General features: G+C 43.4%; 1 protein-coding gene across 1 annotated transcript; it reads right to left on the bottom strand.

The window, feature by feature from the left end:
* Positions 1 to 7,214: 7,214 nt before the first annotated feature.
* On the bottom strand, positions 7,215 to 11,421 carry MEIG1 (meiosis/spermiogenesis associated 1). The gene is made up of 3 exons (XM_032593714.1): positions 11,223 to 11,421; positions 10,692 to 10,858; positions 7,215 to 7,514 (listed from the first exon to the last, which is right to left on the bottom strand). Exons 2-3 carry the CDS (start codon positions 10,827 to 10,829, stop codon positions 7,386 to 7,388), a joined length of 267 nt encoding a protein of 88 aa, XP_032449605.1. The 5' UTR covers positions 10,830 to 10,858; positions 11,223 to 11,421; the 3' UTR covers positions 7,215 to 7,385.
* Between the last annotated feature and the right edge of the window lie 4,869 nt (positions 11,422 to 16,290).

Raw genomic sequence — 16,290 nt, 5'->3', positions numbered from 1 at the left:
GCTGTCAGTTATTCTTTGGGGGTTTGACAGCCCAGGAAATAGCCGGCACCATAATTAAGCATAAAGACAGTAGCACGACTTGAACGTACAGTTCTCAGCCTCTGGACCAGGCCTGTTGAGAGCTTCCTCTGCACGTCTTTCTCAGCCGACTTGTTACAGGCAGTGTAGTGGTGCGCAGAAGGGTCTGGGCTAAGTCTAGCACCTCGGCCACGGTGAGGCCTCGGGCGCGCCTCTCTCTGTGGGCCTGGATTTCTTCGGCTGTGGGGCTACAGGTCCTCTGAGGCTTGTTTTAGTTTAAATACCCTTTGATTTCATGGCTTTCCGAGTCGGAAGATGGTGTGCTCCGAACCTGTGCCCCCTTCCCCACCATGTTCTGCCTCTCTACTCCCTCCTGGGGTCCCAACGCAGTATGGCAAAAAGAAAGCACGAGATGCTTTTGACCGGGAAGAACTGGGACACGGAAGGTGGCGGTGTTGGCGCCATTCCCGGGATTTGGAGCTCTACCATCGCAGCAGACTATACTGTCCTTGCTCTGTGGCTTTCTTTCCTCATTTTTCTTCTCCATGTTCCCAGAAGAGCCGTCCCGCACTACATTCTCTCCTAGCTTCTACCTGATGCCTCCTTCTAGCAAGTTCAATGAACGACCCCTACTTTTCAACTCTCAGTGCTTCACTTTGGAAAACTGACCCTGTGGTCTGAGACACCCCGTGATTTCAGCAAAGGCCGCAGTGGTGCCCAGTGTGGGCTCCCAAGGTGGTAACTTATTAGTCCTTCATGGAGCACACCAGCCGGACCGAGATGGCAGGGCCACGAGCTCCGTCCTGCCTCGGCACATTCCACCATGGGCTAGTCTTGCTTCGCCACCATTAGACTCCAGTACCATTAGATTCCCCCGTCCCCCATCACTGTATTCCCTTTTCAGGTTCCTTGGTGTCCATTCTTACCCACCAGAGAAGTTCTAATCATGTTGAACTTCAAAAAGGTTAGAGTCTTCCCTTTCTTCCTAGGAGGTGCCTTGGATCCTACAGAACTTTCTCTACTTCTTTGTCTACTAGCAGTTTTACATGCTAAGGATTATTAGGAGAGGCATCCTTCTTTGGGTTATAAAAGGTCTATACTCACCAGGACCAAAGTGTCTATCTGCCTCCGATCAACTACCTAAGAGGGAGAAGCCATTCATGCGCTTCGACAGCCAGCAGACTCCCATCCCCAGCAGCTTTTTCTAGAGTCCCATCCCACCTGTGTCTCTGTCTCCTTTCCTATCTTCCCCTCCCCCTCCCTTTTCCTCCCCCTCCTCCCTCCTCCCCCACCTTTTCTTCTTCCTCCTCTTCTCCAACCCTATCTCTTATTATATGCATACTAATAATGGTAAAGAAAGGAGTCCATCATGCTCACGTGCCTAGATTTTAAGTCATAAAAGGATTTGACCTTTACTGTCACCCATTCTCTTGATGACATATGTCTAGAAATCCTAATTCATAAAACATAAAAATGGGAGAAACAGTGATTTCTAACCATTATTCCTGCTCAACATAAAATCCACAGGCAGTGAAATTGCTAAGTGAGTTCAATACATTCCTTCCTTGTTGGGTATCGGAATGAAGGAAGTTGTTTTTCATGAGAAAGAGAAATCTAGGGCTAGATTTACTTCTCTGAATTCACTTCTCTGAATTTAAGAACATGTTGACTTTCACATCTGAAAACCACTTCAGAAGTCACTTCTTGTGCCAGAAATGACACTAGTGACAAATCTAATGCATCAAGTTACAGAATTCTCTGTGAGGTGATTTTCGTCTTGAATGGATTGCCGTGTTCAGGTCTCCTGTGAGGACATTTGCAAACTGCCCATCACCTTCAGGGCAATGAGGCCGTAGCCTGAACATGCTGGGCGGTAGCCAGAAATAGGTAACCAGATGGCCTTCTTGGTGGTTTTCATTAGTGTAAACAGTTTTCATCATTGTTACAGATAATGTGCAAAAGTGAGAGGAGCTTAGGTAAACCACTAAAAATTGTTCTGTGCAAGACATAACATAGCAAAATAAATATAGCACAATTAAAGTATGTTTTCTTTCAAAGCCATGAGTCTAGGTAGCTATAGCTTAAGAGGGACAGAAATGGTGTAAGGGAAGGCTTTGAAGCAAGATGTCTGGGTCCTTATCCTGGCTCTAAGATTTAGTCCTGTGACCTACATCTCTCTGGGCCATCTTGAGTTACTGTGAGAATTTCTGAGCCTAAAATATTGATAGAGAAACACCAAAGTTATATTTTGTGTGTAAACGTAGAGCCACAGGTGACTTTTGATTTCCCTACTCAAGGTAATTTCCTAAATGTTCTTCAGTAAACATGTATTGCTTCCAAATGAAAAAAAGAAAAAGACATGTACCCAGTATTTCCCAGTTTATTCTGGTAATAAATGATTCCTACCTTTATATCATAGGGCTCTGTTAAAGTTCTAATAATAGAATTCTATTTTGTTAGTCATTAGTAGAAGGTATTATTCATCCATTTGTCCATCCATCCATTCATTCTAGAACTACAGTGCTAAGAGATGCCAAGACAGACCCTTGTAGGTTTCTGCCTCCATGAGTTCACAGTCTTGCCCAGGAAGGGGGTGGGGCAGGCTGGATAAGAAAACAGACTTGTACGATAGAGCATGATGAGTGCCTAAATAAAAATGCTGTAAGAACATGTCAGGGAAGGGCGCCTAACTCGGATTCAGGGGAGTGAAGAAAGCAAGGACGGGCTTCTCCTGAAGGGAGGCTACAGTCAGCAAAGCAAGGAGAGAGAGAGAGCCAGACAGGACAAGCTTTGGAGTGGCTGGTGGGGGAAGTGGCAGGCAGGCGGGGAGAAAGCTGGTTGGTGAGAGAAAGTTGGGTGCCATAAGAATGTGCAAAAAGGTTAGTCAGGTGTGAAGGTGGGAGCTTCTCCGAGAAGGGGCCCAGGGAATAAACAGTGACAAGGTCATGAAGAGCCATGGGAGACATCCGGTGGCCATTGAGCCTCATCTTGAGAATGATAGGGAACTTCTGAAGAGTCTTGTAAACGAGTCACGTTTCAGTTTTGCACTCTGGCTGAGTGGAGTGGAGGTTGGCCAACCAGAGTAGACACTCTTGTAGTCCTCTGGAAGGGAGGAGACGCAGCCAGGCCGAGCGTGGCGGCAGGGAGGACGGAGGCTGTGGAAAGCTTGGGGAGATGTCCTCTTCAGGGACAGTCAGTAGGACTGGAGGGAGCAAGGAAGATAACAGAATCCAAATTGCCCCTCAGGCACTCAGATGTGCGTCCCCCACAGGGAAGAGGAAACACACTTGAGGTAACATTCAGATGACGTATTGGCACGTCTCTGAAGAGCCACTCATCCCAAAGCAAAAGAACGCAGCCTTGTTCTTGATTCCTCTTCAAGTAAGATTATCATGAGGAGGCTTTTCTATAACTAAACCATAGGAAGACTGGGCTGCTCCAAGATCCTTTCTGTTTGTCTTTAAAATTGTTCTTGTGCCCTTGATAAAGCTATGGGGTGATTTCATACTGCAGGTGAAATCCTGGGTGCTCGTTAGCTCAACACCAAAAGATGCCATAGAAGGAAGGGAGCTTGGTCTCTGCACCGAATTCAGTAATGACCTTGGGCAGGGCTGAGGTTGTGTGGATGTGCGAGACCCCGGGATGGACGATGGACATGTGGCCCAGGAGAGAGGGTTTCCAGCACTACCTAAAAGCTACGTGCAGAAATGCTCCAGAAGAATCAGGTTGGAGACAGAAGGAGGCAATGACACTTTTAGAAATTCGTTGGTGACCCTCTGATCCTCAGCTGTTACCATCAACGGCTGAATGCCTGCTAGAGCAGCCTTTGACCCAGAAAGCTGGGTCTGTCTGTCTTAGATACTACTTTTTTTATATATATTACCACTGCTACCACTGCTGTGCAGTCTGATTGCATGTTTTCCTGTAGATAAGTACCCTCTTCGACGTCCCTTTACAGTCTTTTGTCAGTCTAAATTTATCCGTGGCAGCTCTCAATATGGCAGCTGTCCCAATATCTTTGTTCCTTGATTCATTCAGCAAACATTTAGTGAGCACTTACCCTGTGTCAGGCATTGTGCTGGGCACTGGACACAAACATCAAAAAGCCATTATGCTTCCCTCCAAGGTGCCACCCAACCCATTGTGAGGCTTTCTTGGTGAGGCCCGGGAAACTCTGTACCTGTGACTAGGCTCTGTTCTGTTCAGATTTGTCCTTCAAGAGTCATGCCCAAACTTCCCAAAAGCTTCCCCTAATGTCACCAGTCTATGGAATTCATCTTTTTTCTATCCATGTTTTGGTATCAAATAATGTGCTGCTGGGCTGTGACTCACTTCATCGTGTATTTGTTACCTTCTGAACTGGATTGTGGGTTCTGGGCGGGAAGGTCGTATTAGGCAGGGTTCTCCAGAGATACAATCTATGGGAGATATAAGGAATTTCCTATAAGGAATTGGTTGGGTGTTTATGGTGGCTGGCAGGTGCCAAGATTGGCAGTTGGCAATCTGAACACCCAGGAGAGACAATGGTGTGGTTCCAACTCAAAGACAAAGACCCATGTGCCTAGTGAAACAAGAGTTCCCCCTTACTCACAGAGAAAGGGGACGGAGTGCCTTTTTGTTCTTTTTAGACCTTCAACTGATTGGATGAGGCCCACCCACATTAGGGAGAGTGATCTACTTGACTCATTCTACCATTTCAAATGTTAGTCTCATCCAAAAACACCCTCCCAGACATGCCCCAAATAATGTTTGACCAAATATGTGGGCATCTCGTGGCCCAGGCAAGTTGACACATAAAATTAGCCATCACAAGCGTCTACCAGTGTTTCCCATCTCTTTAGCAGCACCCCCACGTTACGCGCCGTGGGCTTGGTATCCAGTCTCGCCCTCAAGGAGCAAGCCTGCGCTCGGTCATGGTCTCCTGGAAGCTGCCAACGCTTGGGAATTAGGGCAACCTCAGTCTGCAGGCTGTGCACGGGCCATGGGGCAATGGGAGGAACAGTATCTCTGGGGGAAAAGACGCTCTGAATTAAAGAGCCCGACACACCACCCAAAAGAGTCATCCCTGCAGAGAGGAAAGGATCTGGGGTCAAGACAGTAGGACAAAACCCAGACCAGAGGGAGGCAATTCAAAGCAAAACGTAGTAGCTGGAGGCAGGAGAAATCCCCTGATCTGGGAAGGGTAGGAGACACTTCTCCTGCTGGCTCTAAACTCTTCCCCGTGACAAGGGGGCCTGAGGGTCCCCAGGACTTGCGGGGAGGAGGCACCAATGGGCATCTGAAGTGCTGCAGGACGTGGCAGGTGGCTCCTGACGACCGCTCTTCTTGCTGAGAGTCTGTTTAGGGGGCCAAGTCATGGAGGGGTCCCAGCCCCTCTTCTGCAAGCTGATGGGGACGGTCAGGGGGTGCCAGACAGAGAAGTGGGGGCCCGAAGCAGGGAGAAGGAAGTGTGTGGAGCCGGCAGTCAGTTCCCTCATTTGAGAATAGTCTGTATGGAGCCTGTCAGACCCCGTATTCTGTACTCTGGAATCCAGCAGGGGAGAAAGCAAAGCCTTACTCTCAGAGAGCTCACCCTTCAGAGGGTGAGGGGTGCCTGGGGGGCTCAGCTGGTTAAGTGTCCCACTTCGGCTCAGGTCATGATCTCGTGGTTCATGAGTTCAAGCCCCAAGTTGGGCTCTGTGCAGACAGCTTAGAGCCTGGAGCCTGCTTTGGATTCTGTGTCTCCCTCTCTCTCTCTGCCCCTCCCATGCTCATCATCTGTCTTTCAAAAATAAATAAACATCAAAAAACAAAATAAAATTAAGCACACTGGAGCAAATCACATGGCCCCTCTGGGCTTCTGTATCTTAAAAAAATTATATATATATAATATATATATATATAATGTATATATATTATATACATATATATGTATATGCACACACACACACACACACACACACACACACACAATGGAATATTACTCAGCCACCAAAAAGAAATCAAGGGGCGCCTGGGTGGCTCAGTCAGTTAAGTGGTTAAGTGTTTGACTCTCGATTTTGGCTTGGGTCATGATCTCACAGTCATGAGATCGAGCCCCACATTGGATTCTTCACTGAGCACGGAGCCTGCTTAAGATTCTCTCTCTCTCTCTCTCTCTCTCTCTCTCTCTCTCTCTCTCTCTCCCCCTCCCTCCCTCCCTCTCCCCACTCTGCCTCTCTCCTCTGCTTACGCCCTCTCTCGCTTTCTAAAAAAAATGAAATCTTGCCATTTGCAGTGATGTGGATGGAGCTAGTGTGTATTATGCTATGTGAAGTAAGTAGAGAAAGACACATACCATATGATTTCACTTACATGTGGAACTTAAGAAACAAAACAGATGAACATTTGGGAAAAAGGAAAAAAGAGGGAAACAAACCATAAGAGACTCTTCACAATAGAGAGCAAACTGAGGACTGATGGAGGGAGGGAGATGGGGACTGGGCTAGATGATGGTCATTAAGGAGGACACTTGTTACGATGAGCACTGACTGTTGTCTGTCAGCGATGAATCACTGCATTCTACTTCTGAAACCAATATTGCACCGTACGTTAACTAATTAGAATTTAAACTAAAAATTAAAAAAACCCAAACAAACAGAAGATGTCTAGATTGGGAACCCAGAAGCCGACCCTAGGACGAGGCTCCAGGTACAAGGAGCTGATTCAGGAGGAAAGGAACCCCTGGCAGGCAGTGTGGGGAGCAGGAAGGAAGGGAAACCGCCAATAGACTATGTGAGACAGTCAGACATTGCTGCCTGTGACCGAAGCTCTGTCCTGCTGGGAGGCTGGGTGCTGGTGTAAAACACACCCCTCAGATGGGTTCCTCTGAGGTACCAGGTGGCTGGGGCTCTTATACACCGCGTTCCCATCAGTCATTGGTTGAGGGCTGCTCCCAGGGCATTTCCAGTCTACTCGGCAAGATACAAAGGACTCCAGAGACGAGAGAAAGCCCTCAGGCCACAAGAGGCAGATCCGACAATTCAAAGGAGTGGTCTTGGCAAGTGGTGAGGCTGGGGGTGGGGGTGGGGGGTGTGGAGTACTTTAACATATTAGCGGAGGCACTGGAGTGGTTTCGAACGGGGCTGGCTTTTTCTGTGCATAATGGTGACTCTTCCTCAGTTAAGATAGTTGGAAGAACAGGACCAAGACAGGCACAATTTTAATGTTCCTGCCATTATATTTTGGAATAGAACAGGATGACTGATACCAGGTTTCATGGCTTTTGTGTTTCAAAACATTCGACTGAAGTCTGCATTTTGAATTATTTTGTGAAATGACATTTACATGATGGAGAACGGAACAATGAATTCTTAAAAAGTAGGGACGAGTAACACAGAGAACAAAGGCTAGTAAGCATAAATTTTCACTTTGTGGACTTCCTTGTCATCGCATTCCCTCTGTTTGTTGTAGTAATAGAAAGTATTGTCCCTTCTCTGAAGTTTCTTCACGTATCCGGTCTCTGGCCAGCGATCTACCTGCACAACAGAAACCAGAAGACAAACACTGTGACGTTGGTTTTATTTTGATACAGTATTTTACTGTCAAATAGTTAGCAGTATACTTCACCTCCAAGAGTTAAGGCATAAAGTTAAATCTAAAAATACTTGATTTCTCAAGACAGTATTATACACACCTCAGACACATCATAAGTTGCATCCCTTTACTGCAAAACAACTAATCGGGTGCTGCTCTCTAGATCCCAATTTCTAGATTTAAATTTCTACTCAGTGGCCAAGAAGAAACATTCAAAATACTCTAAACTTTATTTTTCTTAGGTTTACAAGTTATCTCGGACAGTACTACGTCCTGACTTCTAAAAGTAATGCCTGAGGAGGAGATTAGGCTCAGGCTCCACTCTGGTGCTGGACATTGACAGCACAGCAATGTCGAATGGAAGCAGCCAGATTCTTGGTACCGCAAGGTGCATATGCATTCCTCACATCCACCTCACAAGTTCAGCTTGAAACCCATTTGTTAATAGAAATTTGAGGTCATGATTTTGATTTTCACCTTTCTTACCGCCCCTCCCCCCTATTCTTTCTCAGATGCCATACTGGCTTGCTTACTTTATCATTTGGCTTGACCTAATTGGGACATCTCTCTCCGCTTCCTCTCCAAATTCGTGTTCTGCTTTCTCGATCGGGTCAGTGCATTGCGGTCATTGCTTGTATGTTTCTTCCGGATTCTGTAAGATCTACTCTATCATTGTCAAAACCTGATTATTCAGGCGTTGTGGTTTAGATGGTCAAACCCTCTTCTTCATCGCCATCCCTACAGGCAGCTCATCACTTCTCATTGGCCCCACCCATAAGTCACATGTTTCCATTGGAATAGGAAAACATCATGAATACAAAGGAATGCCTGCCTTTATTTTCTAGTTGTGCATTTTCATTTTCTTCTGTTGTCTCATTTATTTAAGAATTAGCAAAAATAGGTAGCAGCATAGCTGATAAACCTTGGCGGACTTTCTGGCATACAGTATAGGAAAAAAATCAATGCTTCCTATTACTAGGTAAAGCTTGTTTTTCATAGCCTCCATTGTCCCCAGCAGAGAAAGGAGGGTGTTCTCAAGACGTCATTATAACTCTCTTCCTCTTGGGGCCAGGAGCAGGTTATGTTTCACTTACTAGGTTCCCCAAAACCATCTCATTCAGTTAAGAAATAGCCACTGTATATGGGATGAGCCTCCAAACAGCTGTGCCGGTTCTGTGCTCATCAACCTCTAGTCATTTTAAATACTCCTTTGGTATTTTATAATTTTTTCTTCTTGGCCTTGATGATTCCCATTCAGCCTAGGAAAGCTTCACTTTTGTGACTAGAACAGAGTGCCATGGTCCTCAGGACTAGCTAGGGAGGTCAATACGCTCTAATAGCGTATGTGTCCCAAAAGGACATGTGCTTCAGGTGAGGAAAGAGAACTCTGCTCAAATTCTTCAGACCTCCGTATGCTGGTAGAGACATGCCAATCGAGGCAAGCCTTCAGTTACCATCCTGTCCGACCTTCAAGGTCTTCTGCAGATGTCTCTAGGGACATGGAACCATTTTGGAGGATTGTCCCCCAAAGGAAGCGATTTTGTCTTCCTCGAAATTCTTGTGCTTCCTTTTTAAAGGTATGCATATTTTGACTTGCGTAAAGTTTGACTGTTCTTGTCATTTTTAATCTTCGACTCCAAGATTATAAGAATAATAAAAGCCATAATTCATTAAACACTTAGCATTCATTCGCTCAACAAATTATTAAGCCCTACAATGTCAGGCACTTCAAACACGTGATTTCATTTAATACCTGCGACTGTTTTCTAAAGAGGGCACTGCCGTCACCATTCTACTGTTGAGCTCAGACAAGTTAAGAACCTTGTTCAGGATTACCCGGCTTATGAGACCTAGAGCCCGGATGCAGACCCTGGACAGATAGATTCCAAATCTGGTTCTCTTCCTACTAGCCGACTCCATTTCTTAAGGTCGGGTACTCACTTCTATTGTATTTCCTAAAGCAGCTGGCACAGAAATGTGCACATGGTAGTGACATGCCGCGCCAGAACGTGCCACTTTGGCATCTGATTGTTTTGAGTTAAAGTCACAACCGGTGCACGAAGGACACTCTGAGTCTCCTCTCTGTCCCTCTGAAAGCAGGAATAAATCTCCCGTGTGAAAGCTACCCTCCCTGCACCCGGAGGTAGACAGGCCTCCTTATCCCCACAGACAGAGAATTCAGGGCCAACAGGGCAATGTAAACAAATTCGGCTTAGTTTCCCCACTAATCAGTACTCAAGCCCGTTACTTTGTCTTGTTAGTTCTCCACGCATTTATCAATTCTTTGTCTTAAAGGGTATATAAACAGCCTGCTTTGGTCACTTTTGGGGTCTTGTATCTTTGGGGCCCTCATATGTATGAAATTAGATGAAATTTATTTTTTCTCCTGTTAATCTGTCTTGTGTCAATTTAATGATTAGACCAGCGAAAAGAACAAAGAGGATCTGGGTGAAATGTTCTCCTTCCCGACAGTTTGTATGCAATAAATATATACTAAAGTGAAATGCAAGACCTCTTCAAAATTGGCAAGTAATACAGTGAATAGGTGTGTTCTTCCCTACATCACACATCCCCCTCTCACTTTGTGGGACTTCCCCTTCAAGGATGTTCTTCGTGTTCTCTTAAATCTGATTTTATCTCAATCACAACATTATTGAGGTGGGAATGTGATGCACAACCAAAGTCAGGAGTCAAATAGTTTTTTTGTCACCTATAATCTCCATAATAAACAGAATCTAGCCTCTTCATAACTCGTGGTAAAAACAAAACAAAACAAAACAAAAACCCTGAAACAAATAATAATTACACAACAAACTGAATATCTGGTAATAGAATTACCTGAGTAAGGGGAAAAGATGCTAGTTTTGTGGATTACAGGAATGATTCATTTAGCGGAGCACGGTTGCTCAATAAGAGATAGAAAGTTCTTAATGTTCCCATGCTGAGGGACCACCTCTGCCTCCAGTCTGCCTGAAAATCACTCCTCTGGGCCTCAATCTCCTCGTCAGTAAAATGAGAGAATTGGAGTAGGCCTCCCTTTTAGTTATTGTCTGGTTCTTTGTTTGATTTTAATACTTTTCACTAAATATTTAGAATTCAGGTTTAGCTAGAAATCTTACCATAGAAACTTGTTTCACTTGTTTATATTCCGTTTCATCCCGATATCCTGCTTGTTGAAACCTGTACAGATTTTCTATCTCTTCTGACCATTTTTTGGCACGACTTACTGATTTTGGTTTCGCGTCAGAACTAGCCATGGCTACAGAAGTCTTATTAGCAATTATTTCTGAAAGATGTTTAAAACAACATTAACAGAGCATAACCATGACAACTTTGAAAGTCCCTTTAAGAATGAACAAAAGTAGAATTTTTTTAAAAAAAATTGGAAAGTGGAGAATCCCACTAGGTATATCAAATTCTAAGCATTCCATTCTAAGACTGAGAAGGATTCATGCTCCACTTTGGAAATAAAATAAATCCTGAAAGATACATAGAGAACTGCTTTTATTTCTTCATCAAATAAAACCGCATTCAGAGTGTGATGTGCTAAAGGCTCTATACTAATTCAGGTGTTCTAGGCAATAGTTTACAACATTTCTGAAGTCACACTCTCATTTTTAACTACTCAGTAGGTTGTCAAAATATCTCACCACTGTTCCATTTGATTATATTCGAAACTGAATCTCCCACTTTTTCTTTCTCCTGAAAAGGGAAGGTAAGATCAATCTTCTTACTGTCTTCTTATTCTTCTTGCTGGGAAGCAGTGGTTTCCTCTTTTTTGCATGTCTTCACTACTTGGAGACATCCCAGTCACTCTAGTCCATTCGTTCAGGTGGTCACTGGGCCCCTGCTCCTGCGACAGCCTGATGTGAAAAGACAGACGAATACAAAGTCCGTGAAAGCTGTATGACTAGGATACTGAGATCATTGATTTTACAACAAAATAAGCAGTCACCAATAGCTTTTGAAGTTCAAACATTCAACTCTAGTGCATGTAATTGTCTATTCACCAAACTTCTATAGTCAGTTTTTCAAAGACATAATCTTTTCTTTTTATTTTTTTTAAGTTTATTTATTTTTGAGAGAGAGAGTGAGCAGGGAGGGGCAGAGAGAGAGGGGGACACAGAATCTGAAGCAGGCTTGAACTCAAGAACTGTGGGGCTTGAACTCAAGAACTGTGAGATCATGACCTGAACTGAAGTCGGACGCTTAACCAACTGAGCCACCCAGGCGCCCCAAGACATAATCTTCTTTAAAATTTTTTAAAAATGTTTATTTATTTTTGAGAGAGAGACAGAGCATGAGAGGGGGAGGGGCAGAGAGAATGAGGGACACACAGAATCTGAAGCAGGCTCCAGGTTCCGAGCTGTTGGCACAAAGCCTCAGGTGGGTCTTGAACTCACGGACCATGAGATCATGACCTGAGCTGAAGTCAGACGCTTAACCGACTGAGCCACCCAGGCGGCCCTTTCAAAGACATAATCTTGCATTTGTTTTCCCAGTGTCATCTTATTACCAAAATGCATCAGTTAACTGAAATAAAGTGCCCAGAATTTCCACCAGGATTCCTTGAATTCATTCTTCTATTAAAATATGTTTCCATTGGCTGAAATACATTCAGATTGGACCTCATAAAGTAGGTGCCATTCTTATTTTTTGAACTTTTTCAATTGCAATGACAAATACTCACTGCAGTAGTTCCCCCTTACCTGTGGCTTCGCTCTCTGCAGTCAAACGGTCTGGAAGCAGAGGGTCCTCATTCTGACGCAATGTCAGATCAATGGTAGCCTAGCGCTACATCCCAATGCCTGTGTCGTTCACCTTGCTTCATCTCATTATGTAGGCAGTTTATCTTACATTATCACAAAAAAGAGTACAGGAAAATATATTTTGACAGGCCACATTCACATGCTTTTTTAAAAGTATTTTTTAATGTGTATTTTGAGAGAGACAGGGAGACAGAGTGTGAGTGGGGCAGGGGCAGAGAGAGAGGGAGACACAGAATCTGAAGCAGGCTGAGGCTCTGAGCTGTCAGCACAGAGCCCGACGTGAGGCTAGAACTCGCAAACTGCGAGATCATGACCTGAGCTGAAGTCGGATACTTAACCGACTGAGCCACCCAGGCGTCCCTCACATAACTTTTTAAAATATATTGTAATAATTGTTCGACTTTATTATTGTTATTAATCTCTTACCGTGCCTAGTTTACAAATTAAACTGTATCACAGATGTGTATGTACAGGAAAATAACAGAATATCCAAGGTTTGGTATTATCTTTGGTTTCCAGCATCCACTGGGGCGTCTGGGAATGTATCTCCCAGATACATGAATAAGGGGGTGGGGAACTACTGTGTGTTGACGAAGTCAAGAAATACATTAAAGTCCAAAAAAAGAAAAGTCAAAATAATCATCACATCAATTAGAAGTGTCCATCCTTAACATCGGTGAGTATCATCCTAAGCATGAGTTAGAAGAACAGACTTTAAAAGTTTTATGAAAAAGAGTCTTGTGGTCAATGTTCTTACAAGTGTAACAAATCTGGCTCGGCCTGGATTCAACAGGGAGCGGAAAGTAGGAAATGGAAGTAAACTTGATGGAATCACTGAATTTCAGATAAGTATTTCCTCAATGTGAAAGATGTGGCCTAAAAATTTCCTCCTACTTAATAAAAATAGATTAATGGAGACTGTTAGGAGGCTAAGAGTCATTCGTTTGAACTCTGTAGATCAATCATACACAAGTACCAACTGATTCTTCTATGAAAAATAAGCAAGTTTGTCCAATGCTTCTTCCTCCCTCCTGCAGATTCTTGTTGCATTCTTACTTAATATTCTAAAAGTTATGGCATTTACATTCTGTCCCGAGACCATAATTCTCACAGTTGTTTGGGCTTAGTTCCAGATTTAAAGGAATTAAAATGAAGTCCTTTGAGTTACACAGTTCACTCTGATGAAAGTAGCACCCACCCAAATGGATATATCAGGAGTCTTGTTTGGTTTTCTCCCAGCGTGCATTACCAACATGCCCAGACCAGAGAAAATTAAGGGATTGTTAATACTGGACTTTTAAAAAACTTAGCCCTTCTTTATTCATTAGGTTTAGGTTCACGATGTATTTTAAGTCAATACTTCGTTATGTTATTGTATGAATTTATGTAAAATTTGGAATACCCCACAAAACAGTAAGTGTGACATATTTCAAGGAAACATTTGCCCTTTGTTTCCATTCATTGTAATGGGAGGCTCACTGTTTTTTGCTGCACAATACACTAGATATGACCAACAGTGAGTTGGACAGATGTGATACAGCCTGATAATCCATTAATATATATGACTATGTATAATCTTTTCTTCATACCAAAATGACACGAAGAAACAAAAGGAGAAAGGTACAAATTCACTGTATAAAAATACTTTCACAATTAGCCATGTTTGTTACATGAATTTAGTGGCTGTATTATACTGCTTTTACAGATGAAGCACATTTTCTAAAAGTTGTGGCACAATCATACTTTGTTTTACCCCAAGGCATTTTGGCTTTACGCTTGGCTTTTTGATACATTACAAAACACTTTTATTTACTCGTATTCATTCAAAAAATAGTTTCTTGAATGTCACCTATGTAATCTTTTGTCACTTCAAACAAAGCAATCATGTCAACTGTAAACAGAAAAATGCTTTCAATAGAAGAGGGGAAAATATGCTGCATTTGGTTGTACTGGAGAAGTAACCTTCCCCCACCCCCCACCCCAGTAGAAATATGCATCTTCTAGACATATTAGGCATTTCAAAACTTTGTTTTCCCACAGTAGCCAAAGGGAACATAAATGCATTTTCAGCATAATAGAAACCCCAGTGGCTCCTGAAACTATACTGTCTAGTGGTGGTGCAAATCCCTCCTCTACCTTTTTGTCTCTCTTACTACTTTCTACTTATTAAAAAAACAGAATGAAACTAAAATTGGGAAAGATCAACTTACAATTTTTCGATTAAATATTTCAGTAATCCTTGGAAGTTCAGTGGTAATATTAATTCCGCTAGCAACATTCAACACTGAAATTTAGAGGTTTACTTCGCTGAGAATTGTGGCAAAAAAAAATACTATAAAATAGATTTGATCTTCATAATACTAAGTTGTAGTTACAGAAACAGGAAATGGCAATGCCTGACTTTCTAGTTTTGTAAAAATTGAATTTTATTAGACACTATTAAGGTTTATACATGTATTTAAAAAAAATCAGCTATATCAAATCCTGGATGATCTAAGGTTCTAATCTAATAGTAGAAGCCTTTGGTGTACCAACCATCTTAAGCTCTCTTCTATTTTTTTTTTAAATATATGAAATTTATTGTCAAATTGGTTTCCATACAACACTCAGTGCTCATTCCAAAAGGTGCCCTCCTCAATGCCCCTCACCCACCCTCCCCTCCCTCCCACCCCCCATCAACCCTCAGTTTGTTCTCAGTTTTTAAGAGTCTTATGCTTTAGCTCTCTCCCACTCTAACCTCTCTCTCTTTTTTTTCCATCCCCTCCCCCATGGGTTCCTGTTAAGTTTCTCAGGATCCACATAAGAGTGAAAACATATGGTATCTGTCTTTCTCTGTATGACTTATTTCACTTAGCGTAACACTCTCCAGTTCCATCCATGTTGCTACAAAGGGCCAGATTTCATTCTTTCTCATTGCCACGTAGTATTCCATTGTGTATATAAACCACAATTTCTTTATTCATTCATCAGTTGATGGACATTTAGGCTTAAGCTCTCTTCCAAGCAAAAGTCCTTTTCACTGCTTTTTCCGTTTAGTGGTATTAAAACCCCAAGAGCATTAGCATCCCAAATCTTCCATTTCTTTCCCTACTTTAATTTTTTCTGCTCTTAGACGCACCGTCATAGGGCAAAGGAGCCAATCAATAAACACCCCTAGGCTTGTTTTTGGAACCTTAAAAAGGTCTCATTAGAAGATCTCTGACGGGGTGCCTGGGTGGCTCAGTCAGTTAAGTGTCTGACCCTAGCTCAGGTCATGATCTTGCTGTCGGTGAGTTCGAGCCCTACCTCAGGCTCTGTGCTGACCACTCAGAGCGTGGAGCCTGCTTGGGATTCTGTCTCCTTCTCTCTCTGCCTCTCCCCTGTTCACACTGTCTCTCTCTCAAAAATAAACGTTAAAAAGAATTTAGAAGGGGGTCGCCTGGGTGGCGCAGTCAGTTAAGCGTCCGACTTCAGCCAGGTCACGATCTCGCGGTCCGTGACTTCGAGCCCCGCGTCAGGCTCTGGGCTGATGGCTCGGAGCCTGGAACCTGTTTCCGATTCTGTGTCTCCCTCTCTCTCTGCCTCTCCCCCGTTCATGCTCTGTCTCTCTCTGTCCCAAAAATAAATAAAAAACGTTGAAAAAAATTAAAAAAAAATAAAAAGAATTTAGAAGGTTTCTGACGTCAGTTATGCCTCCCTTCCCTCCACTTTTGGGGGGGTGGTCAGCTGAAAAAAAATGGTTTCCCAAAAATGCCTTTGCAGTCTATGGTCTAGGCGGGCTAATCTGCATTTGTTCAGCATAAAGCCACTCCTTTTGGGTCCCCCCCCCCCCCCCGCTGACCTGCCTTCTCCAGCCTCTCAAACCTTTCTTCTGCCAGAAATCACCAATTTTGTATGTAAGGTAAATGTGCTACATAAGGCTGGGACGGAGAAAGAATTCTGGAAACAGGAGGTCAAATGGCTGGTCCGC

Source organism: Lynx canadensis, chromosome B4 (genome assembly GCF_007474595.2).
Source record: "Lynx canadensis isolate LIC74 chromosome B4, mLynCan4.pri.v2, whole genome shotgun sequence".
In the NCBI taxonomy this organism is placed as follows: Eukaryota; Metazoa; Chordata; class Mammalia; order Carnivora; family Felidae; genus Lynx; species Lynx canadensis.
Note: the sequence above shows the minus strand (reverse complement) of the source record. Positions and strands in the feature narration are given on the sequence as shown.

Bases quoted from the DNA above. Each gene is read 5' to 3' on its own strand.
- MEIG1 (XM_032593714.1), bottom strand. From the start codon at position 10,829: ATGGCTAGTTCTGACGCGAAACCAAAATCAGTAAGTCGTGCCAAAAAA. The intron at 7,515-10,691 runs GTAAGATTTCTA...TCTGTTGTGCAG, and splicing joins AAGTGAAACAAGTTTCTATG to GTAGATCGCTGGCCAGAGAC.